Raw genomic sequence first — 22,906 nt, 5'->3', positions numbered from 1 at the left:
TAGAAAATAAACTTCACTGTGTCTATTTATTTTTTATAGAATGATACTTTACCTCTTAACTCTTTGCTTTTTCATTAGGTGTCTCAGTACCTAGAATGTTTCCCTTACCTTCAACTCTTAAAATTCCTTTTTCCTTCAAAACTCTGCTCTATAAAACTTTCTTTTATATTTAAAGTCTTTTCTGCTGTCCTTTCAGCAATTGGGAGTCTCTCAGTCAAATATTTACTTTACATCTTTTTTATGTCTTTTGTATATTTTTATGTTCAGGAAATATCCTTTGATACTAAACTCCCTGAGGGGAGTGACTGGTTGATTTTTGTTTGTATCCCAAAACAGATTATTAGATAATTAATAAATGCTTGTTGATTGATGGCTGATTTGGCACTATAATGTGTTATATTTAATAGTAAATATCAGTTGGCCTGAATTTTAAATAATCCCTAAAGCACTTTATATTCTATATTTGATGGTCAGAACCACTCTATTAATTACCTGAAGTCCCATTTCATCTTTACTATAGTTCTCAATGAAAAAGTAAAGATATATGGTAAAAAATTTGTGCTTGGTACAGATTTGGAAGCTTCCTAATGAATATTCATTACATGAAAATGGACAAGAACTTATTTGTGCATGGCATAAACATAATTTGGAAAAATGGACACCAGATGAGGTATATCTCTTAGCACAGTTGTCCATTAGCATATTTTGAGAGAAAATTGTGTGAGCTATTTCCATTATGTTTTTGCAAATTGGTACAAATTAAAATGTCAGCTAAGTAATTATTGTCAATATGTAGCAGTAATGTGAAAGTCCTCAGCTGACCTGAACTCCACATCCAGCCCACCTTGCCTATATCATAGGAGCAAACTTTGTTTGCAGGGCTGATTTTTTACTATGGCCATCCTGGGAATTATTATTTAGATTTTTAATTTCAATAAGGGTTTTGTCACCTTTGCTTATTGTGTATTCTCTAAACTGGATCATTCTTCAATTAAGAAAGAGGAATAGGGGACACAGAGAAACATATACTGTGGGTAAGTTCATATAAAACCATAAGTCAAAGGGCAGAAAAGTGAATGGTTCATCTATTATCAATTTATTTGAATAAACACAAAATAAAAAGAAATGACTTCAAATAATTTAGTTCACAAGTAGTAAATTCAATAATGATTTCTTTTGATTGGTGGGAAGTGATTATGTTATAAGGAAGTAAATTTATTAATAGTGTAAGGACAAGCAAAGAAAATCCTGTTGTGTGGTCCCTAGGTGGGCAAAAGTTTCATAACAAATCACCAAAAGGACATTATGTCCTCAGAGAAACAATGGTTTTTGATATCATTTAGGAGATCTTTGCTTGAGAAGCATTTTTTAGGACAAAAGTCCATTATCACTGCAAATATCATTGTGTAAATATCAGGCAAAAAGGGAAAATATAGAACCCAGGAAAAAGAATAGGCAAATTCTAGTGTAAGTTGAGTTCTTGGAATCTTTTTCTTTTTCTTTTTTGGCAAGAACATGAAAAAAATCATATTTCCAATCACTTTAACAAGAAATTTATTTAAGGGTTATTCATAGAGCTTATCTAGAACACTTAAGTATCTTGTTTCCTCCTTAGAAACTAGCTGAGACTTTGAAATGGGTCAGTTTTTTTTCATTCACTAAATCACCTACTTCTGAGTGAGTCCTTTAAGTAGTTATTAATCAGAGGTACCCTTTGAACCTTTCTCTGTTGTCATAATAGAATCTTGAGAATTTAGTCAATTTGAGGGATCAGGTGCCCAGTAGAAATTAATAGGAGTTATATACCAGAACCTAGCTATTCAAATCCACAGTATAGTTGGGTTAGAAGGGTAGTCATTATAAATCAGCTGCAGGCAATGTATGTTCTGATAAAGCAAAAAACAAGAAAGCTTTTTTCTTAAATTCTGAGACAACTAAAACAATCATCAGTTATGCAAAAATTATTTTTATGTCCTAAAAATATCAGAGAGGCGACAAAAGCAGAAACAGAGATCTTGTCTCAAATTCAGAAAGGTCTGGTTTCAAGTCCTCCCTCTGATATATGCTGTCTGGTTGGGTGACTCTGGACAATCATTCAATCTTGAAATGCCTCGGGCAACTATTTTGCTACATTATGAAGGAGACTCCTATTTTAATAAAATTAAAGGTTCAATTAAAATATTTTCAAAAGAATCTCTGAGGAGAAATAAGAGAAGCATAATAATTCTTGATTTTTTTGGAGTTTATCCAAGAATATTAGAGAATTATAGGAGTTATTCAGAGTCTGAGGGTGGTCTATGGCTTTGGTTTAAATATAAGAACCATTTGCCAGTTGGTCTTGCATTTAAATAATATGAAGAAATAAGGAGATAGAAGGAAATTTACACACACAACAACATGAGAATAAGTCAAAGGCCTATAACATACATGTACTGAATTCTGATATTTTTTGAAAGCTTGTCAATCTTGAGAATTTTTCAGGATGAGAGATTTCCATTATTTATTTGCTTATATTTAGTACTTGGTAGTATACAAACATACTTTCCTGAAATGATTGTTATGATGTGAATATCCCATTGTTTCCCCTTATAAAATCATGTCTAGATTGACAATGATTACCAAAAAAATAGCTTATCTCTTTTTTTCTTCTTTCTATTTTTACAAGTGTCATATCACTCAAAGAGAGGAGAATCACAAAGCTGAAAATGACCTTGTAGGTCATTTAATATAAAGACTCTCTCAGATATCTTTGAAGCCTCCCCTTTCAAAAAGAAAGAAAGAATGAAAGAAAAAAGAGTAAAAAGGTGAATTTTCACAACCTAGAGCTAAAATTAATATCATGTATAAATAACCCACAATTTGTCTGCATATCTATTTATTAAACAAACTGGATAATTAGCACACGTGAAATTGTAAATATTAAACAAAAAATCTTGTTAATCTATAGTCTATCTAACCTTACAGCTTTCTTGAGTAAATATAACTAAGCAAGCATTTTAGACCACTAGATGGCATGCATTCACTATAATTTTGATACAATAATATTAAGAGCTCTATCCTGAGACATAGACTTTCAAAATATTATCTATTATCATATTACCCAGGGTTAGGCAAAAGCCAAGCATATATTTGTTGATATTTTCCTATAATCTAGTCTAATGACATAGCATTAGTTTTTTTTTTTGCCTAATTCAAATAAAATTAAGAAATCATTTTTGAGTATTTTATGGATTTATTCTTATTTAGGGCTTATATCTAGTCTTTAAATCCTATTTTCCTAGATCACGAGAAGAAAATGTGACACACACAACACTAGTTTGTCTGTTTTTAAATTTTATTTTCCTTATCATTTCACATAGGCTGTTCTCCAAAGATAAAAAATGTTTTCTTTTCATAGACTTCTATAGGATTTAAAAGATAAGGATGAAATAATTTAGCGATTCTCAAAAGTTGTCCTCAAGGGGCCTTTAGATATCTACAACATAAAATTGTACTAGTTCCTGTAAGTATCAAACTACTTTTGGAATGTTCGGTCATAAAAATAATAAGTTGGAAGGGACAAGGCATCAGAAACTCAATCGATGAAACAAGCATTTATTAAGCATGTATGCATCATGGGCTATGCTATGGATGGGGAATTCAAAGATTAAAATTAAACCATTTCCATTTTCAAGGACCTTTCATTTATCAAGGGGAATGACCTTTGTGTGTTTACACACTGATATACACACAAACACATTCATACAAAGTAAATACTAGGTAATGCTAGTGTATGTGGGATGAAGGCACTAGGATCCATGGTGGGTTTGGGAATGACCTCCTGGAGGAGTTAGCATTTGAGTTGAACTGTGAAACAATATAAGGATTCTAAGAGGTACAAAAAAGACGGAAAAGGCACAAAGCAGTCCTAAACATCAGTTTTCAAATTCAAAAGTTGGCAGAAGTTTTTCTCAACCCAAAACTCTGAAAGATTGCCTAATTCTAAATTTGGAAGATTTCCCCAAATTCAGATAAAATACTACTAGATTTGAGATCTAGGAGATAAATGCAAGACCTACCTGTTCCAGTATGTTTTGAAGTCTCTCTATTTCACAGTCTATTACAAATTTCTTTTCTTGTCTTCGATCCAGGTCTTCTAGAAGGCGCCTGTAGCTGGCATCATTAAAGTTTTCCACACATATGGCACTGACATGCCAACCGTTTTGTCCCGCTTTTTCCATTATAGCTTGAAGTATAGAGTATCCTAGAAGAGAAGAAGAGAACTACTAAAACTGTGTTTTTCCCCTATCTTAAGCAAATTATAGATAATTGCAAGGTTAGTGCTCCAGCAGCACTTTCAAGTTCCATCTCTCACATGTACTTTATCCTTGGGGAAATAAAAAAATTGGATAGTTAGTTTTGTATTTGTTCTTGTCCTCCTCACATTGAGCAACAAAAGGACTTAGATATCAATTGCCTGAAGTTCTAACCTTTTATATCATGTAAACCCTCATATGTTAATAGACTATCTTCCCACCACACCTAGAACATAAATTTCTGCTGGGAGAGAAACATTTATTTTACTCTTCATATCTTCAGTACCTAGGCATTGTCTTGCAAGTGATACAAAGATAATTAATGAATGTCTTTTAAAATGAACTGAATAATCTTTGTAATTGGGAACATTATATGTTTCATATTGTATAAAATGACATGGAATAATAGTCCAAGCCAATTTAACAAACATTTAGTGTCTGTTATTCCAGAAAAAAAAATGTATAGTCATTCTACTTAATTCTGGGAATGCAAAGATAGAAAAGGATATTGGTTCTGAGGTCAGTGAGAGTACTCCTGACATATTTATGGTCTTTGTACATTGCAAAAAAATCTTCTTAAATCACATAATCCTATCCATCAACTTTGAGCAAACCAGTCAACATTATTGAAGTTACTAGGAGAGAGAAGCAATATAAAAATGACTCTGGGAATAAACAAAATAAATAGAACTGTGACCTTTAGTAAGTATTCTTTACTGAATATGAAAAAATGTGGAGTTATCTGTATATTTGCCTTAGCCCCTTCCCTCCTTATATGTGATACATTTTCTAAACTTGAAGATCTTATAATCTCATAGGCAGTAGAACACACATGGAGGAAAAACTGTATATATGTATGCTTGAAATGCAACAAATTTAAGTCCTTTTTGTATTTAATTTTAATTAAAAAAAAACCCTTACCTTCCATCTTAAAATGAATACTGTGTGTTGGTTCCAAGGCAGAAACATGATAAGGGATGGGTAATGGGGATTAAGTGACTTGCCCAGGGTTACAAAGCTGGGAAGTGACTGAGGTCAGATTTGAACCCATTTCTGGGCATGGCTCTCAACCCACTGAGCCACCTACATGATAAGTTCTAATAACATGTTTACCTTTCTAATAAACTTAAAATTATGTGTTGGAAAGACAAGACAATGTTCCCAGTCTAGCTATATGTATGTTTTAGAGGATTGGGTAATTTCTACAACATAGCATAAAGTTCATGAAACCTCTGATTTTTCAGAAATATATTGGAATGTATCTCAGAGATTATTTATTTCAACTCATTCCTGAAAAATATTTCTTCTCTATATATTTATTGTAGCTTGAGATCACTCTTAAAAGTTTATGCCATATTAAGTATGGTTGAAACTTCCTGATTAGTATAGTTCAGTGATGGTGGACCTTTTAGAGATGGAGTGCTGGACCCCGCTCCTACCCCAAACCCCAGACCAAGTGAAGTGCCTGCCCTACCCAGAGAGTGAGAGCAGAATCTCCTCACTCTCTATCCCCTCTTACCACAGACCGGGGAGGGAGGAAGCATTCCCATTGGGCTACTGGGAAGAAGGGCAGGTAGTGAGAATATCCTCAAATGCATGGATGGGGGGAGGGGAACAGCTCTGCCCCAAGTCCCTCTGGCTTTCTAATAACAAGTTCTGGTGGGCAACTGCAGGCATGCCCGTAGAGGCATGCCCTTTTTTGTACAAGAGCCATAGGTTCACCATCACTGGTATAGTTACAATAATATAGTCTAGGTATCAAATTGTATTGGCTATTTATTTGAATATATGAGAGAAGCTATAAATCTGGACATTTTATTCTGTTAGATATTTAAAATATGTGACCAGAAGACTCCTGGAAACAATAACACAAATGTGTTTGCATTGCATTTACAAAAGGTTGAAAGTCCAAATATATAGTAATATCACAACTACATCATCGTTTTTCTTTTTCTCTATTTCTGGTCTATACAAGAAGAAGAAATTTTTATAGAAAAAGTATTATCTTACTTCTCAAAGTTTTTACACAAACATAAATAGCCCCCTAATATTTGGTACCTAATTAATATCAGTAATATCAAAGGTGCTCACACCTGAGAATTCTCCTCACTAGGTTGGGTGGGAGCACTCCTATTCCATATTTATCAAACATTCTATCTGAATGAAGATGGAAAATTATTTCTGTCACTTATACTAATAAAGAAAGGACGGGCAAGTTATCTCAGAGTATCTATTTTTCTGTTTTTTCCCAACATCCCATTTTGTCTTTGTCTCCCTTTCTTATTTTTTCATTTCCACTCAAAGCCCCATTAAAGCTGGCTACCTTTAATCTCTAAAATGCATTCCTTTAAAGAAGGGACAGGGTGAAGGTCACAACTAGTCAGAGTTTAAAATGAAACTTGCTAAAGACAAGGTGCTTACCATCTTTCTTTTTGAAAGTATCTTGCATGATTATGTCTGCTATAAGTAAAGCATTTTACACATCACTGATAAATACTAAGAGATGGAGATACCATTGAAAACATATTTATAATAAAAATTACTTGACAAATAAAACATCATAGCAGCTATGGTTTACATTTTTTCCATGCCATTTTCTTTCTTGCCTCATTGTCCTTTCTTGACTCCCTCCCCAAAAAAGAGGAAAGTAGTATATATTAATTACCGTATAATTATTCTGAAGTTCTTATTCCTCCATTTCATCTTTCTTTTGTTACATTTACCTATAATTATCTTTTCAAATTATACCTACATTATTTTCCAAAGATTGTCCTTTTCTCCTTATTTCCTATTCATTACATATATAAAATCATGTTATGAATCTCATTTTAATATGCATGATATTGATTAACATTTCTTCATCTCAAAATGAGCTTTGTTTAAAACAGAAACTGACATAATCTTTCTGGTTATTATGTATATCTATATTGAAAAAAATTTTTTGCTCTATCTTCCCCTCACACTCCATTAGATCAAGCCACATAAATAATGATAGCAATCACACTTGGAAGCCTTTCTTTTACCTTGAATCAAGTTCAGCTTGTCATAATTCTTGAGCAACTGATTTTATTTTGGCACTTCTGGATGGACTCTTGTTGTTACTTGGCACATAGATATATCTATTTTCATGCTAGCTTGTCTTTCACAGAAAACAGATATTCATATTATCTGATGAAATACATGTTATTCGTCTTATAGCAGACTTGATATTAAATGTATTTTCATATAGTACAATTGTATTTTACAAATTACTTCTCTATATGTCTCTTAATAATAACTAATCATTAAAAATAGGAACCTTAGGATTTGAATGTTCTTAGTATCAGATGCCAGGACCTGATCCATCTTAAAAAGCTACAACCTTAGATGGTTAAGAGTATGTCTATCTGTATGAAAACAAATTTAGGACTATAAACAGAAATAAATGAAATCTATTACCAATCTGTACAAACTGAACTGTGCAAATAGTGGAGAAGTTTCAGAGCATGTGTATAAAGAATGAGAACTCAAAGAAGCTGCCATATTCAAAAAAATGCTTTCTCTTATTATACACCATTATTCAAATTCATACTTTATTAATTTGGTCAAGTCAGTCAAAAATACATTGTGAATACTAATAGAAAGCATTGCAATTCACTCTATGATTGCAAAACCTAATTGTTACATAAAAGAGAGAAGAGAGAGCCTAAAAGGTAAAATAGCAAGTCACATTTGCTACTATAATCTACAGTTATTTAATTTAATTCCCTACTTTTCCTGTATGCATTGTATGAGTTTATGGGATGGTTTAAAGTCTCATTCTATCAAAAAGGATTTTGAGGAATTTTTGAAAAATACTTAATTTGGAACAATACTAGGGAAAGCATCAAAGCAGTGAATATGATGAAATCATTTAATAAATTTAGTGATTATACCCTCTACTTAAATCTTTCTCTATGACTAATTTGTTCTGGAGGTGACCTTGGGTTCTTGAAGGCTGTGCCAGCATAACACAAAACTCTGGCAAGTTTTACCAATCTTGAAAAGCTTCAAGTTTGGGCGCAGTGACAGACTGCACGTCTGTCATCTGAGAACCAACCTAACTAATAGAAAGGCCCAGCACCAGAGGGATAGACAGCAGGTGATGATTTTTATTTTGGCCCAGCAAACCATAAATGCCTAAGGCTGGGAGAGAATTGCAATCCTCATTTATGGGAAAATGCCCTATTAGATCAGAATATTGATCTTTCAGGCACTGAAGTAAACACAGAGAGGAAGAGGTGATGTGGTATTTTAGATAGGTTATTGTCCTCAAGACTCAAAAGGGTCTAAGTTTAGTTTTGCTTCCAATATATACTAAGGTTTGTGTTCCTGCAATCATTTGAAGTCTCATTGCTCCCAGGTATCACTTAGATATTATAAGTTCCAGAATTTTTAGAAATCTGCTAAAAGGGAAGTTATGGAATTACAAGTTTAGAACAAAAAGGGTCAATCAATTTTTTTAAAGTTACATAAGAATATTATCAACTGTAAACAAAAAATTTCTAAAATAATAAAATAGAACGATAGGGACAGACATGACCTTGAAGGGTCATCTACTCCAATATTACAAATATCCACTTTCTAACTTACCTGGAGTGCTGATCTTTAAGGTAAGCAATTAAAATTCTTCTTACTCTTTATAAATGAGAAGGTTGCTTATGAGTATTATTGGAAATGTTTGTTTTGTATACTCATTTATAAGTGTGATTAAGCATATCACGCTACTTACTCCTAATACATGGTTCCTTTCAGATAGCAATCTGTTCTATTTTCCTTTAGAAAGGAAAGAAGACTTTATGATCTCTATGAAGGATTTCAATTTTTTAAAAATATACAACAATACTAAAGATAAATTCTATATTGTTCTCATGATAAAAAAATGGAACACTATTATGGAATTATTTGTTCTATAGGTATAATAATAAGGTAACCAAATAGTTTTTATTACCCAGATCAAATAATTCCTATACCCTTAACTTTTCTCATTCTTTCATTCTTTAATTAACTTTATTGCTCTTTTTTTACTTTTATAGGTTTTTTATATTATATCTGGTCTTGTGCTAAAATGCAAAGGTGGGATGTTATTTTTTTTGTTGGAATTCACCTTTTTAATTCTTGATCATATTAATTTTGCTTTCCTCTTTCTCTTTGGAAAAAAATCAAATTATGAATGGTCTCTCATTTCCCCTTCCTCTCCAAACTCTAGGGCTTAGTTTTATTAATTAATTCTATTTTTCTTTCAATTTTGTGGTTTTCTTTTGATTTCCAGAATTTCTATTTTTTGAAGTTGTATTTTTTATTGCCTAGATTTCTAGATTTTTTGCTGTTTGCTGATTTCATTTATTTGCTTTTCCCTGTATTATTGATGCCCTTTTATTTTATTTGAAAAAGTTTTAGCTTAAGTTACCTTGATAATTAAGAAAAGATGTCAGAATCCATTTATATAGATGGTTGCATATACTGTATATGAAGAGAAAAAAAGTAAAGTATTTTCATTGTGCCAAAGTTCTGGACAAAAAAAAAACCTGGGACAGTAGCTTGCACATGTTTATTGTCTAAGAAAGACTAATGTTTATATAGCAAATTGTGTCTGTAATAGATATTTGTCTAGCATTGTGGTTATTTATATATGAGGAAAAAGCAAAACAACACTTTCTTTTGACATACAGAAAATATCAGAGTTCGGAAAATATCTTCAGAAAGGAAAATAACTGGTCAATTAATTTGAAATGAACAATTCATTATTCGATCAGAATTCAATTCAGTATACCGACATAAATATTTGTATATATATGTATATATGTGTGCATATATATATGGAGAGATAGAGAGATAGAGATAGAGAGAGGGGGGAAATAGAGAGAGGGAGAGAGTGAGAGAGAAGAGAGAGAGAAAGAGAGAGAGAGAGAGAGAGAATGAACTATGTGCATTGTTCTGTGCTAGATGCTATAGGGCTGTGTTGGTAAACCTATGGCATGTGTGTCACATGGACGTGCTTTTCTCCCCCTCTCCACACATGCCTGAGGACATTTCTTACATCCTCACCCCTCTGTCTAGCAGTCAAATGGGAGTGGTTCCTCCCTCCCCTGTCTGGAGTAATGGGGTAGCTCACATACACATGAGGGTGGCAGTTTGAGTACTCTATTTCTAAAAGGGCTGCATCACTGCTATAGAGTCTAGAACTTGGTCCCTGCTCTTAAATAGCATGTACTTTTATTCAGGAGACGAGATAGATGCAATATTTAAACAAGAAACAACAACAACAAACCACACTGATTTCAATGCAAAGAGTACAGATTGTAAATTGGGGCAAAGTAGTGTTGGTTATAATTCCAACTGGTTTATGAGAGTCAATTGTTAAATTTTCTGTGTCAACATAAATACCTTAGAAATAGACAAATCCTACAAAGAAGAGGTTTATTTACTGTTCTTTTGATAAACTAAAACTTAATGAAGTGATAAAGAAAATGATAATGATGCTTATTAATTTTAAAAGTGCATCATGCATAAATATTATTCCCAGAGGGACCGTAAAATATCTACCAGCACATTCTGAGAGAACTAGTGTTAGACTAGTTTAGAAGGTTTCATAGAAAAGTTGGGCCCAGGGTAAGATGTATATTGGCTAGTAGGGGAAGTAAATTCTAATTATTATAAATATTATTTTTTCAGTATGTATATAATTATTTTTGTTTTGACCTGTTCTCTGCATTATTTGAAACATATTTTCCCTAATTTCTGGTACATGTAACTAACAAAAAGGACAGGACATTTTCTCCAATCTGAATGACCTCTCATATCTTTCCAAGAGAGGAGTTATGCATAAAAGACAAAACAATTTCATTTGTTTCTAATGTCTTAGACACCAAGTACTCTAAAGAACCAACAATAGAGGAGGTTAATCCCTTATTCCTAAATTTTTACTTAATACCTTCTTGACAACTAACCACCATGCTCTTTCAAGACTGTACCAACTGATTCATGAGATTCCAACAGAAATAAACTATAGCCCCTCTCCCTATGCCATGGAAAGTCAGATGCCAGAAATCTGCTTTACTTAAAATGACAACACCACAGAATGCTGAACTGAAGAAAAGAAGGAATAAGAACAGGATGTCAGGGCATGTGAGAGTCAGTTTTATCTGTTTAGAAGTTATCTGGGACAGAAGTCGAGGCCAGTGAAATGTGAATTCACAATGTGAAATGTAGCTGAGATAGCTCTGTGGCTTAGTCCATGAGGAAACTCCCTTTAAGAGGAAAGGTGGCAGAACATGAGTGATAGGGGAATATGAGGAAATAATAGTAAAATTACCAATGAGATCATGAGAAAAAAAACAAACAATATTCAAAGCCTTTGAGCATAAGCAGATAAACCAATAGGAAAGCCCAAAGGAATTATGGTCTATAGATCACCTAAACAAGTTTGGAAATCTGTGAATAATTTTGAAAGATAAAAGTATTCAAAATCCAAGGAATCAGAAGATCTTGTGGATTCTTTAGAGAGCATGGAACCACAGCAGGATATGCCTTAATGATTCAAGTGAAAGAATTGAAAAAGCAGAATTTATGGACTGCACAACAGCAACAAAAAAAAATAGGCAGAATAGAACTTGAATTCATAATGTCAAAAGTCACCAAACATGTCTTCCTACATTTCTTTAAAATCTTTCTACAGTATAATGTCAATTTTTTATACCTCTAAGAAAGAATATTTTTCTAGGAAGAGGGAGACCGTTGAAAGAAAGAAATACAATTTGCATTTGTCATAAAGTTAAGAAGCATCACTAACATTCTATATGACACATTCAAAAAGACATAGGAATATTATAACATTGGTCCAATTTGAATAAATCAAAATTTAAGGAGTTAGGTTCCCAGTGTTTTTCAGTGTCAAATAAAGGAATTTTACACAATGACATATGAATTATAATTAGGGAAATGGAGATGTTTAACCCATAGAAGATAAAGTTTGAGGAAAGGATGACTTCATAGCTTTCGAGAACTTTAAGGGCTATCTTTTAGAAAGAGGGGTGAAACATCATCTTTTCAGTCTTAAATGGAAGAACTGGGAGCAGTATGTAGCAACTAAAAACAGTAGCATGTAGATTTGATGTAAAGAAAAATTCATCACAATTAAAGCTATTCATAATAGAATAGACTGCCTCTGGAGGTAATGAATATGTAGTACTCAGAGATCTTTGGGGTAATGATAAATGGCCACATTTTAGGCATTTTGTAGAGGATTTCTTTTCAAGGAATCATTTAGAACAGCCTCCCAACTCCAAGTTTCTGTGAGTACCAAAAAAATAAAACAAAAACAAACAAAAAACAAAAACAAAAAAAAAATAAAGTCACCGAAGTAGCAATAACTAAAGTCAAGATAGGATCAAAGAATTTAATTTGGAAGGTAACTTAGAGTGTTTCTAGTCCTGAACTCTATTATTTTTAGGGGACCATGAGGACTAGAATTGCTGAGGTAGAGGATTCCCGTTAGAGGAACAGCAGGAAAAAGTTGGAAAGTTAGGATGGGACAATAATTGGAATAGTTTTTGATGTCATGTGTAAATTTTTGGAATTAAAAGGCAATGAGGGCAATTTTGAGCAAAAGAGTAATTTGATAAAAGTGATATTTTATGAAATTTTGAGGTACAATGCAAGAAAGTCTGAAGTGGGGAAAAACTGGAGGCAAGGAAACCAATTAATTTTTTCCCTTTTTCTTTTTCATTCTTTTCATTCAGATAGTATCTTACTGGTGTTACTAGAAACCAATAGAGGGAAATTGAGGATAATTTTTAAAAATAAGAAATATCAAGAGGAACTTGGCATCTGATTAGTTAAGTTAAATGAAAGAAAGAAATGTTAGTCAAGTTGTCAGACAGTGAGGATCTTAAGAGCCTTGAGATTGCTCTGGAACCTGTTTTGGTATGTCATGGATTAGTATCCCAGCAAGTACAATGTAACTGCTCTTATGAATTTTAAAAAAAATAGATGGACCAGAACAGGGTTGTACGCTGGTCTTACTTGAAAGCATTATAATGATTATCCATGGAAAACCGCACAACAAGTGGTACTTCTTTTTTTGTTCTGGAATCACAAGAAGGTAAAGCAAATAAGAATGTCAAAAACAAAAACATCCCATAAATCGAAACTGTATTATAAAAGAGAAAACATTTGTTAAACTATATTATGATGAAATTGAAACCAGATCTTACTAAATATAAGCAAATACTTCATAATGCTTAACACAAATATCAGGAATGCTACCTCATAGTGAAATGGATGATAAAAAATAATGTGAATGTCTCAAATGATTCTGAAAAGTATTAGCATGCAATTTCAAAAAGCCCTTTTTTGAATTTGACTTTCATGGGTTTAGCGAACAAAATAGTTATTTAAAAGTATTTCAACCAAGATTGTATTTGTGGACAAATATCATGAAGAAACTTCCTCCTATATGATATTATTCAATGTAAAAACATTTTGGGATCAACATATAAGAGCATATGATTTGAATATTGTTATAATAGTACCATATAAGAAAAGAAGTTATATAGAATGCTTTGAAGTATAAACATAAAATACACCGATGGCAGAAGTAGCTTGAAAAAACTATTGAAGAGCTATGTATTAAAAATTATGTAAATATTTAGCTATATGATAGCAATATCTAGGTATATGTAGTAGAAAATTTGTATACTGTACTGTTCAAATAGAGGCAACAAAAAAGAAACAAAGAGAATGAGACCAGAAAAAAGTATATCAGATAGTTCTAGTCAATAACTGACAACAAAATCCAGAAGGTTAAGGTATTATAATGCAACAAAACAGCACAGGAAGAATATAAACATTTCAAAACTAATGAAAACTGTATTAGGGAGAGAAGCAAATAAATTAGAGGAAAGAGATAATCATTGAATGAAAATATGGAAAATTTCTGGCCTTCTATATGATCAAAAGTAGAAGAACACACAAAAATATGACTTCGATAAAATTGTAAAAATAGAGAAAGCTTATGCACTGTCAATATAATGAGCAATAGAATGATTACATTAAGGTAAGTGACTGAAATTCTAGCTTCTCTGCAAAACTGGAAAGTGGCAGTCTGGATAAGATCCATAATTATTGGCTCAAACCCTTCAGACTGGCATATGAATTGCTCACGAAGCACTTTTACTAGCTTCCTCCCTGATGCAAGCCTGCTTCATCTTTCTCAACAGAAGGCATCATATATTTATTACCAAAAGATGAGAACATCAGGATTACTCCCAAATATAAGCCAGTTACATGTTTATGTTTTATAGAAAATAATTACATCTTGTCCAATTAAGGGGAAAAATAAACATAAGAAAACATATTGACTGAGTCAAAAGGGTAGGTCAGATATAAAGAGTAACTTATCAGTTTCATGAATACTGAAAAAGTAATGCTAAAGGATAATACTGTTAAAAATACCATTGTTGATCATCTCAAAGCTTTTGACTCAGTTATGTACATAAGGATGAGTCAAATAGTCAAATACTGTGAGGATTCTAGTGAGTCTACATGCAAAACTCATCTCAATTTAAACATGCACTAACAAAGGAATGTCCAAAAATGATATAAAATATAATGTCTTCCAGGGAAATTGTTGAAGTTTTGATATCATTATTCCTAGCTTGAAAGTCATTTTTTACAATGTAATAATCCATAATAATTCTGAAGAATTTAAGATAAAAAATGCTGTCCACTTCCAGAAAAAGAAATGTTGTCTGAATGTAGATTAAAGCATGCTTTTTCTTACTTTTGTAATTTTTTTCATTTTTGATGTTTCCCCTTTCAACACAGCTAATATGGAAATATGTTCTTTACATGACTGCAAATGCAAAATCTATATTAGATTGTTTGCTTTCTCAATAGGGTTGAAGGGAGGAAAAGAGTGAGAGAATTTTGCACCTAAAATAAAAAAAAAAACCAATGCTAATTTTTCCTATAATTGAGAAAAAATAAAATGAGAGAAAGAAATAAATGCTTTTCTTCCTTCCTCCTTTCTCTAAACAGATGAAAATACATTCCTTAAAATATGCCTCTGCTGACTGTCAGTAATTATTAGTCCAGTGAAAGGCTTAGTCCACTTGGTTTGGGGGCAGCTGGGTAGCTCAGTAGATTGAGAACCAGGTCTAGAGATGGGAGGTCCTGGGTTCAAATATGGCCTTAGACACTTCCTAGCTGTGTGAGTGGGCAAGTCACTTAAACCCCATTGCCTAGCTCTTACTGCTCTTCTGCCTTCGAACCAATACATAATATTGGTTCGAAGGCAGAAGGTAAAGGTTTATAAAAAGAAAAGGAAAGAAAAGAAAGGGAAAGAAAAGGAAGGAAAGAAAAGAGAAGAGAAAAAAGAAAAGAAAGAAAAGAAAAGAAAGAAGAAAAGAAAAGAAAAGAAAGGATAAGAAAAGAAAAGAGTCTTGCATACTCAGGTTCCCTCATTTGTACCATCACTCAAGTATGTTTGTGCTTGTAATGCTATCGCTCTTTATTCTGTGTTCAGGAGTTGTCCAAACCCCACAACAGTTCAAGCCAAAAAGAGTATCCCTTATTAATTAAACTTGGACATTTTGCTCAATGAAGTATATAAATGGATTTACAATTGTTGAATCACATAACAACCATGCATATCTTCTTTAGGGAAGAGCAATCCAAATGTCAAATGTTCACCACTTTGTAAACTCATCTAATATATAAAAACAATGCTAATATAAATTGCTAATATAAAGTGCTAATATAAAAACAATGCCACTACTTTATCTCGTTCTCTCTTAATTAAATATAGTTGTATTTACTGCTGTTTGGCCACTTTTTAGGAAACCAAGCCTGGTCAACTTGAAAATTATAAATATTGTTAAAATTATTAACGGTTCCTTCTGACTCTCAATGCTCAATAATCGAATATGTTGTGCACACCAATGGAAATGAAATTCAGGCTGTGATAAAAAGCCTTGCTCTTATTCTGTTAAGTAGCTGTATTATAAGGAGATTTTGTTTTTATAAAAAGGATATCCTTTTAGGTATTAATTCTATGATGTCAAAAAAACTTGATCCCTAATGAGACAAAGACTTAAAAAATATATGTGAAATGAACTCTATATTCCATAAAGTTTCTTCTCCTTTTTAGCCAATGGAATTTTAGGAAGATTTTATTTTTCTTTTTACTTCTGTACATATAGATTAATTAAAAGAAACACAAAAGACACAATTTCATTCAGAGTGGTCTGAGATTTGAAGAAGCATATTTTGAGGAAATTAATTTTAATGATCTATTTTTACTGGGGTAGTTAACAAGATGGAAGACAAAGATGAATGAACATGGGATCAGAAAACACAGACTCAAGTTCTAGGGAGCAAATGTTTCTGACATTTTCTGCCTTATTTTGGTGAAAATTACAAAAACTGAGCTTTTTTTTTCCAGAAAGAGCTTCTTCAACAATCATTCATCCGCTCATTCAACAAATATCTGTTAAATCAGAAAAGTGCTATGATAGGCACTTGGATACTACTTTTCATCTAGTTTCAAATGGACAGATATATACATACATACATACTTTATATGTATGTATGTATGTATATATCTGTTCGTGCTTCTACTTAGCAGTGTTTCCAACACTTGAAAAATAACATTCAAGGGGTATTTTATGAAATAAGCTGATGATGTGTCACAGGAGGTAGAGTTGGATATGAGCTTAATAAATTCTCTCTCTCTTGTCTCAGACTCTGTCTCAATGTCTCTGTTTCAGTCTCTGCATGTCTCTCTCCTCGATTTTATACATCTGTCCCCACCACCTCAAAGGAGTTAGTGCCTCCACACCTTCTTTGCTCTCTCTTCTATTACTCTCTTTATAATTTGGCTTCTGACAATTCAGTTGAAACTGTCTTTTCCCAATGTAACCAATGATCTATCCTTTTTAACACTAGAAGTACTATGAAATTTCTTTTTGGATATTTGAACTGTAAAAAGGCTTAGCTATATCTACTTTATGCTTCATGATTCTTTCTATATCTGTTAAAATATTCCTTAGCCATCTAAAGACTTTTCAAATAATAAAGGAAATAAACGATTTAACCTATAAAGAGCAAATGAATCAAATGCTGCATATATTTAAACTCTATTTTTTCTAATAAATAAGAGAAAATTCTACTCAGAATTCTTTTGAATCAGTCCACCCATATGTCTTTTCTCCTTAATGCACCAGTATAATTTGTCTAAAATTTATAAAACATTGTGAATAATGTGTATATATATACAGAAAATAAAACTTTATTTTTATAAGTGTTTATTTTATATATTTCTCTAGTTTTTCAGATTTTCAGAATTTGAACTTTGATTGTAATAATAATATAGTTTTGTTTGTGTCCTCATTGATATAACAGCCAAGAGACTGATGAAAAACTGTTAGAAGTAATTAGAATTATCCTATCTGATTCATTCAGTGGTGAGCTTTCAGACAGTGAATATAATGACGTAAATGCTATTACTACATCAGTCTCTTGGCTATTATATCAATGAGGACACAAACAAAACTTTTTACACAGTGTGAGTGTTTAAAATGTATATTGAATTGAATTCAATATTATCGTATAGTAAGAATTCATAAATATGAGGAACTCAGAGAATGGTAATTTATAAATTGGAGAGAAAAATAAGTAGAAGCAGGAAAATAATATTCTCAATCACTATAAAAACATAAATTTTAAAAAATTAAATTAATTTGAATTCTGTTTAATTTAATCTCTAGAGTGGATTCAGAGGAGTTTTATGAACATATATGTCTCCCTCTCCTTTTTGGAAAGGTAGACAAATACACAGTTGACAAATATTGCGTTTTCCATCAGACATTATTGTTAGAGTAGTTGATTATTACTAAATTGATCTACCTTTCTTTTTTTATTCTTTGTTATAAGGTATAGTTTACTGTAGAATAGAGAAAGGGCAGATATTTTTAGAAATGAAGGTGATCATAAAACACACAAAAATAAAAATAAACCTTGAAAAATAAAGATAGCAGATAACTGTCAAATTTGTTTTTAGAAATATTTCCACCAAAATTATTCAAAATATCTATTTATTTGATACTGAAAGAGATAAACTATCTGCTACCAAAAACAATATATTCCCCCAAAGATAGGAATAATTGAGACTTTACTGTATATGGAATCATGTATTTAAAAGATAAATTAGTAATTGACCTTTCTTAATTCACAATAAAGTTTATCTGACAATCTTATTAAGATATGATGGAAATCCTTATCCCCAGAGTTACCACTATCAACATAACATGTTGTACAACATCCTAAATACAAGTTTATTAAATTCAGAGTCCAAGTTGTATATAAGAAAAAATATTCATTTGAACTTGCCTTCTACCTACAGACCCATAATTGATCATTTTATTTTATTCAAAAGTGTTCTTTTAAGAGATTACTTTTGCCATTTCTTCAGAGCAAAGGGACAAGCTCCCAATTTCCTTGTGATGCTTCTGATGAAAGGATTTGCATACAATTACTGAGCAGATTTCTGTTCCTAGCAGGAATCAACACAGGATGAAGTAAGTACTCACCATATGATTAGCCTAATTTTTTGTATCCCACTGAGATTAGTTCAATTCCAAGAAGCAATTGTAAATCCATGTTAGTGACTGTGGAAGTGATTTTTGATTGCTTCATATTAAATTTCACTTCAGGGAAATGACACTGAGGTGAATATCCAGAAAGACCCAAGTATCTTTGTAGGTAAGACTGGTCAAAAATCGTGACTGGGCTTAGCAGAAGACTTGGCCAACACCACTAATAGGAACTATATATCTCTATTGCAGGGATAGAAAAAAAAAGGTACATGATATTCAGGCAAATAACTAAATATCCTTAATATCCCAATTTAAACATTTGTGAAATGAGAGGGTTTAATTAGTATATTTTATGTAAGTTTTAAGTTTTGCAAAGTGTTTTATGTGTATATATTTTTAATCTTTGTAACAAGCCTATGAGGTAGATACTATTATTATCCCTATTTCACAGAGGAAGAAAATGAATTTGAGAGTCAAGGGACTTGACTAACATCACAGAGCTTCGAAGTATTGGTCAAAATTTGAATGTATATCTTCCTAACTGTAAACTCAGTAATTATCCAATATGCTTCCTAGCAGGACTGATGGAAGGGATCACTAGTAAAAATTAATGCTTATTGTTAATAGCAGTAGTTGTAAAGGAGCCTTTACTGATAGATTTACTTTATTGTTAATAGCAGTAGTTAGTTGTAAAGGATCCTTTACTGATAGATTTATGTGAAGCTATTTTGAGGCAGTAGAGAGATGTAAGAAATTGAACTTTTCCATAGTTCTGGGGAAGAAAGAGTGCCATATAAATATAAAAAAGATAAAATATAAAAAATACAGTCCTTTTCCTGGGGAGAGATTGGGTATGTCAGCTTACTCTGTCTATAAGTTAAAAAAATCATTTTATGTTGTTTCAGTTCAATGGAGCCACTAACAAAAACTATTTGACCCAGAAACATTGGTAGGCAGCAACCCACTCTGGCAAAATGTGGGTCACTTTAAGGTGCTTTATGGGTTTTGTCATTAATGTACAAAAAAAGTACAATATATTTGCACTGGAAAGAGATTCCTCTTTGGCCCTCTACTTTGTTCTCCTTATAATGATGTCTCAGCATATATATGTGGCTGCATTTTGGATATTTGAAGTTTAAAGTCAATGTAAAAATACACAAGCAAAAAACATTTAATAGACTTCACCTAGATTTATCCTAAAAATCTCCTTTTCCAGCAAGTACTCCAGACAAATAGGAAGAAGAACAACAACCAAATAAAAATCAAGTAGCAACAAAATTATAAATAGTTTGAGGGGAAACTTTATTTTTTAAAAAATTGATTGATGATTATAACTAACTGACATTTGTCCAGTATCAATCCCAGAAGTACCCTAAACGACCAAAATCCAATAGGTCTCTGGAAGAAATTAACTTGAATTATATAATAGAAATATTTTGCTGATGTTATAGATGCTAATACAATAGATTTTGATAGCAAACTACAAGGTATTTAAAAATATCAGTGTCAGGTAATTGACTTTGAGTGAAAAAAGGAGGAAGAATCAAGAGGCAGCTTAGAAGCAGCAAAAGTCAATTTCCCTGTGAAAACCCTTCCATACCAATCAGAAACAAAGGGCTTCAAGGGGGATAGAAAACCAAATCCAACAACAAGACAGAGCTGTGGTACCCTTCTGCTTGATTTTATTTAAAAGGTATACAGAGAAATTTGAATTCTCAGGTTTAAGGAAAAGAAAGAAGGTCCCAGGGCCCCTCCCCATTTACTGTGCTGAGACTCAGGCTGTTGGTGGGATCTCAGGGCGAGGGCTCCAACCAGGACAGAGTGCCTTACTACCACAACTACAGGAAGACTAGGTCTCTGACCACAGCTAGCAATGGAGGAGAGAAGCAAAGAAGAGGGCAGGCTGGTCACAGCCTTCTGCCACCACACCTCTATCTCAGGTCTCTACCTCTGGAAGTTTTGGTCTCAGGGCACATCTAGCTCTGCAGATCATCTCAAGTGGCTTAATCCAGTTTATCAATAGTGTAGAGAAGAAGCCTCTAGAGGGTAGAAAAGCTCAAACTCACAGAGCTAGCAAACAACAAGAAGAGCAAGAGCACAAAATTGACAGAAAGCCAAACTCAAAAACAGGACAGAGCCACAAGTCTCTCCTACTTGACCAAACCTGAAAAGAATGCAAATAAAATTGAATACTTGCATGTAAGGGAAAGATCCAACATTACTCCACCACCTTCAGCACTGAGACCCACAGTAGGAATCAGCTGAGTGGGATTCCTGGGTGAAGGCTACAATCTTAATGGAGTACTTTGGTGCCACCACAGGAAGCTCAGGGCTCTGACTAGGAAGCTGGAAGGGAGACAGCTAGCAGAAAGTAGTAACTGCCTTCAGCCTCCACACCTTCACCTTCACTTTTAGCCTCTGTTGGCATTTGGGGAAGATTGGGCATCAGGGTACATTAGTACTACATGTCAGCTCCATCATCTTAATCCAGTTAATCAGTAGGGCAGAGAAGAAGTCCCTTTAGGGAAGAAAAGCCCAAACTCACAGATCCAGCAAATAAACAGAGGAACAAGATTATAGTCAATAAAGAGGGGGAAAAAAGGAACAAATATGAGTAAACAATAGACAAAAAAAAAGAAATTACAAGCAACATATTCTATTCAAGTAATGAACAAAGAAAATCAAGCAAAAACTCAGGAACTCTAGAGAATTGGACTCAGGTTTTGGAAGAACTCAAAACATAATTCAAAAAACAAGAGTTGTTGAATAAATTTGGTAAAAGAACTTACAAAGCAAAGTAGGTCATCTGGAAACAGAGGCACATGAATAAAACCAGAAAAAAGTGTCTTAAAAGCCAGAATTGGCCAGCTAAAAATGAGGTGAAGAAAGTAAAAGATAAAAAAATGACCTAAAAAGTAAAATAGATCAAAAGGAAAAGGAGGATCAAAATGTCAGGGATGAAATTGAATCTTTAAAAAAATCAGAATCCCACAACTAGAAGCAAATGACTTCACAAGGCAGCAAGAGTCTATAAAACAAAATCAAAAGAATGAAAAAATTGAGGAAAATATGAAACACTCACTGATAAAACAACAGACCTGGAAAATAGATCCAGGAGACACAATTTAAGAATTATTGGACTACCAGAAAATCATGACAAAAGAAGAAGCCTGGACATCATTCTACAGGAAATTTTCCAAGAAAACTAACCCAATATTATTAAACAAGAGGATAAAGTAGAGATTGAAAGAATCTACAGATCACCTTCTGCATTAAATCCCTAATTGATAATGCCCAAGAAAGTTATAACCAAGTTCAAGAACTACGAGACCAAGGAAAAGATACTACAAGCTTCTAAAAAGAAATCATTCAGAAATCATGGAATCACAGTCAGGACTACATAGGATCTGGCTGCATCCACATGAAAGGACCAGAAAACAGGGAATATGATATTTCAGGAAAGCAAGGGAACTGGGTCTACAACCAAGAATCAAATACCCAGCAACACTGACTATATTATTCAAGAGGAAAGTTTGGTCATTTAATAAAACTGAAAATTTCCAAGCATTTCCTTTTCTAAAGATAATTAATAAATTGATTGATTTAGAAAATTTTTCCATGGTTACTTGATTCATATTCTTTCCCTCTTTTTCTCCCTCCCCATCCCATAACCAATGAGCAATTCAGCTAGGTTTTATATGTATCAATGATCAAGAACTATTTCCACATTATTATTAATATTTGCAATAAAATTATCATTTAGAGCCTACATCCCCAATCATATCCCCATAAAACCATGTGACAAAGGAAATGCTTTTCTTCTGTGTTTCTACTCCCACAGTTCTTTCTCTGGAGGTGGATAGTGTTCTTTCTCATAAATCCCTCACTGTTGTACTGTATCATTGCATTGCTGTTAGTAGAGATGCCTATTACATTTGATTGTGTCACAGTGCCACGGTCTCTGTGTACAATGTTCTCCTGGTTCTGCTCCTTTCA

At 32.8% G+C, this 22,906-nt stretch overlaps 1 protein-coding gene across 3 annotated transcripts in view; it reads right to left on the bottom strand.

Moving 5' to 3' along the window:
• GRIA4 (glutamate ionotropic receptor AMPA type subunit 4) overlaps positions 1-22,906 on the bottom strand; it is a 442,432-nt gene that overhangs the window by 144,822 nt on the left and 274,704 nt on the right. For all 3 annotated transcript variants that reach the window (XM_044666282.1, XM_044666281.1, XM_044666283.1), the window contains exon 4: positions 4,059-4,243. In XM_044666282.1, the coding sequence (XP_044522217.1) occupies positions 4,059-4,243 (185 nt within the window). The remainder of the gene's footprint in view (positions 1-4,058; positions 4,244-22,906) is intronic.

The sequence above is a fragment of the Gracilinanus agilis genome, chromosome 3 (genome assembly GCF_016433145.1).
Source record: "Gracilinanus agilis isolate LMUSP501 chromosome 3, AgileGrace, whole genome shotgun sequence".
NCBI classification, from domain to species: domain Eukaryota; kingdom Metazoa; phylum Chordata; class Mammalia; order Didelphimorphia; family Didelphidae; genus Gracilinanus; species Gracilinanus agilis.
Note: the sequence above shows the minus strand (reverse complement) of the source record. Positions and strands in the feature narration are given on the sequence as shown.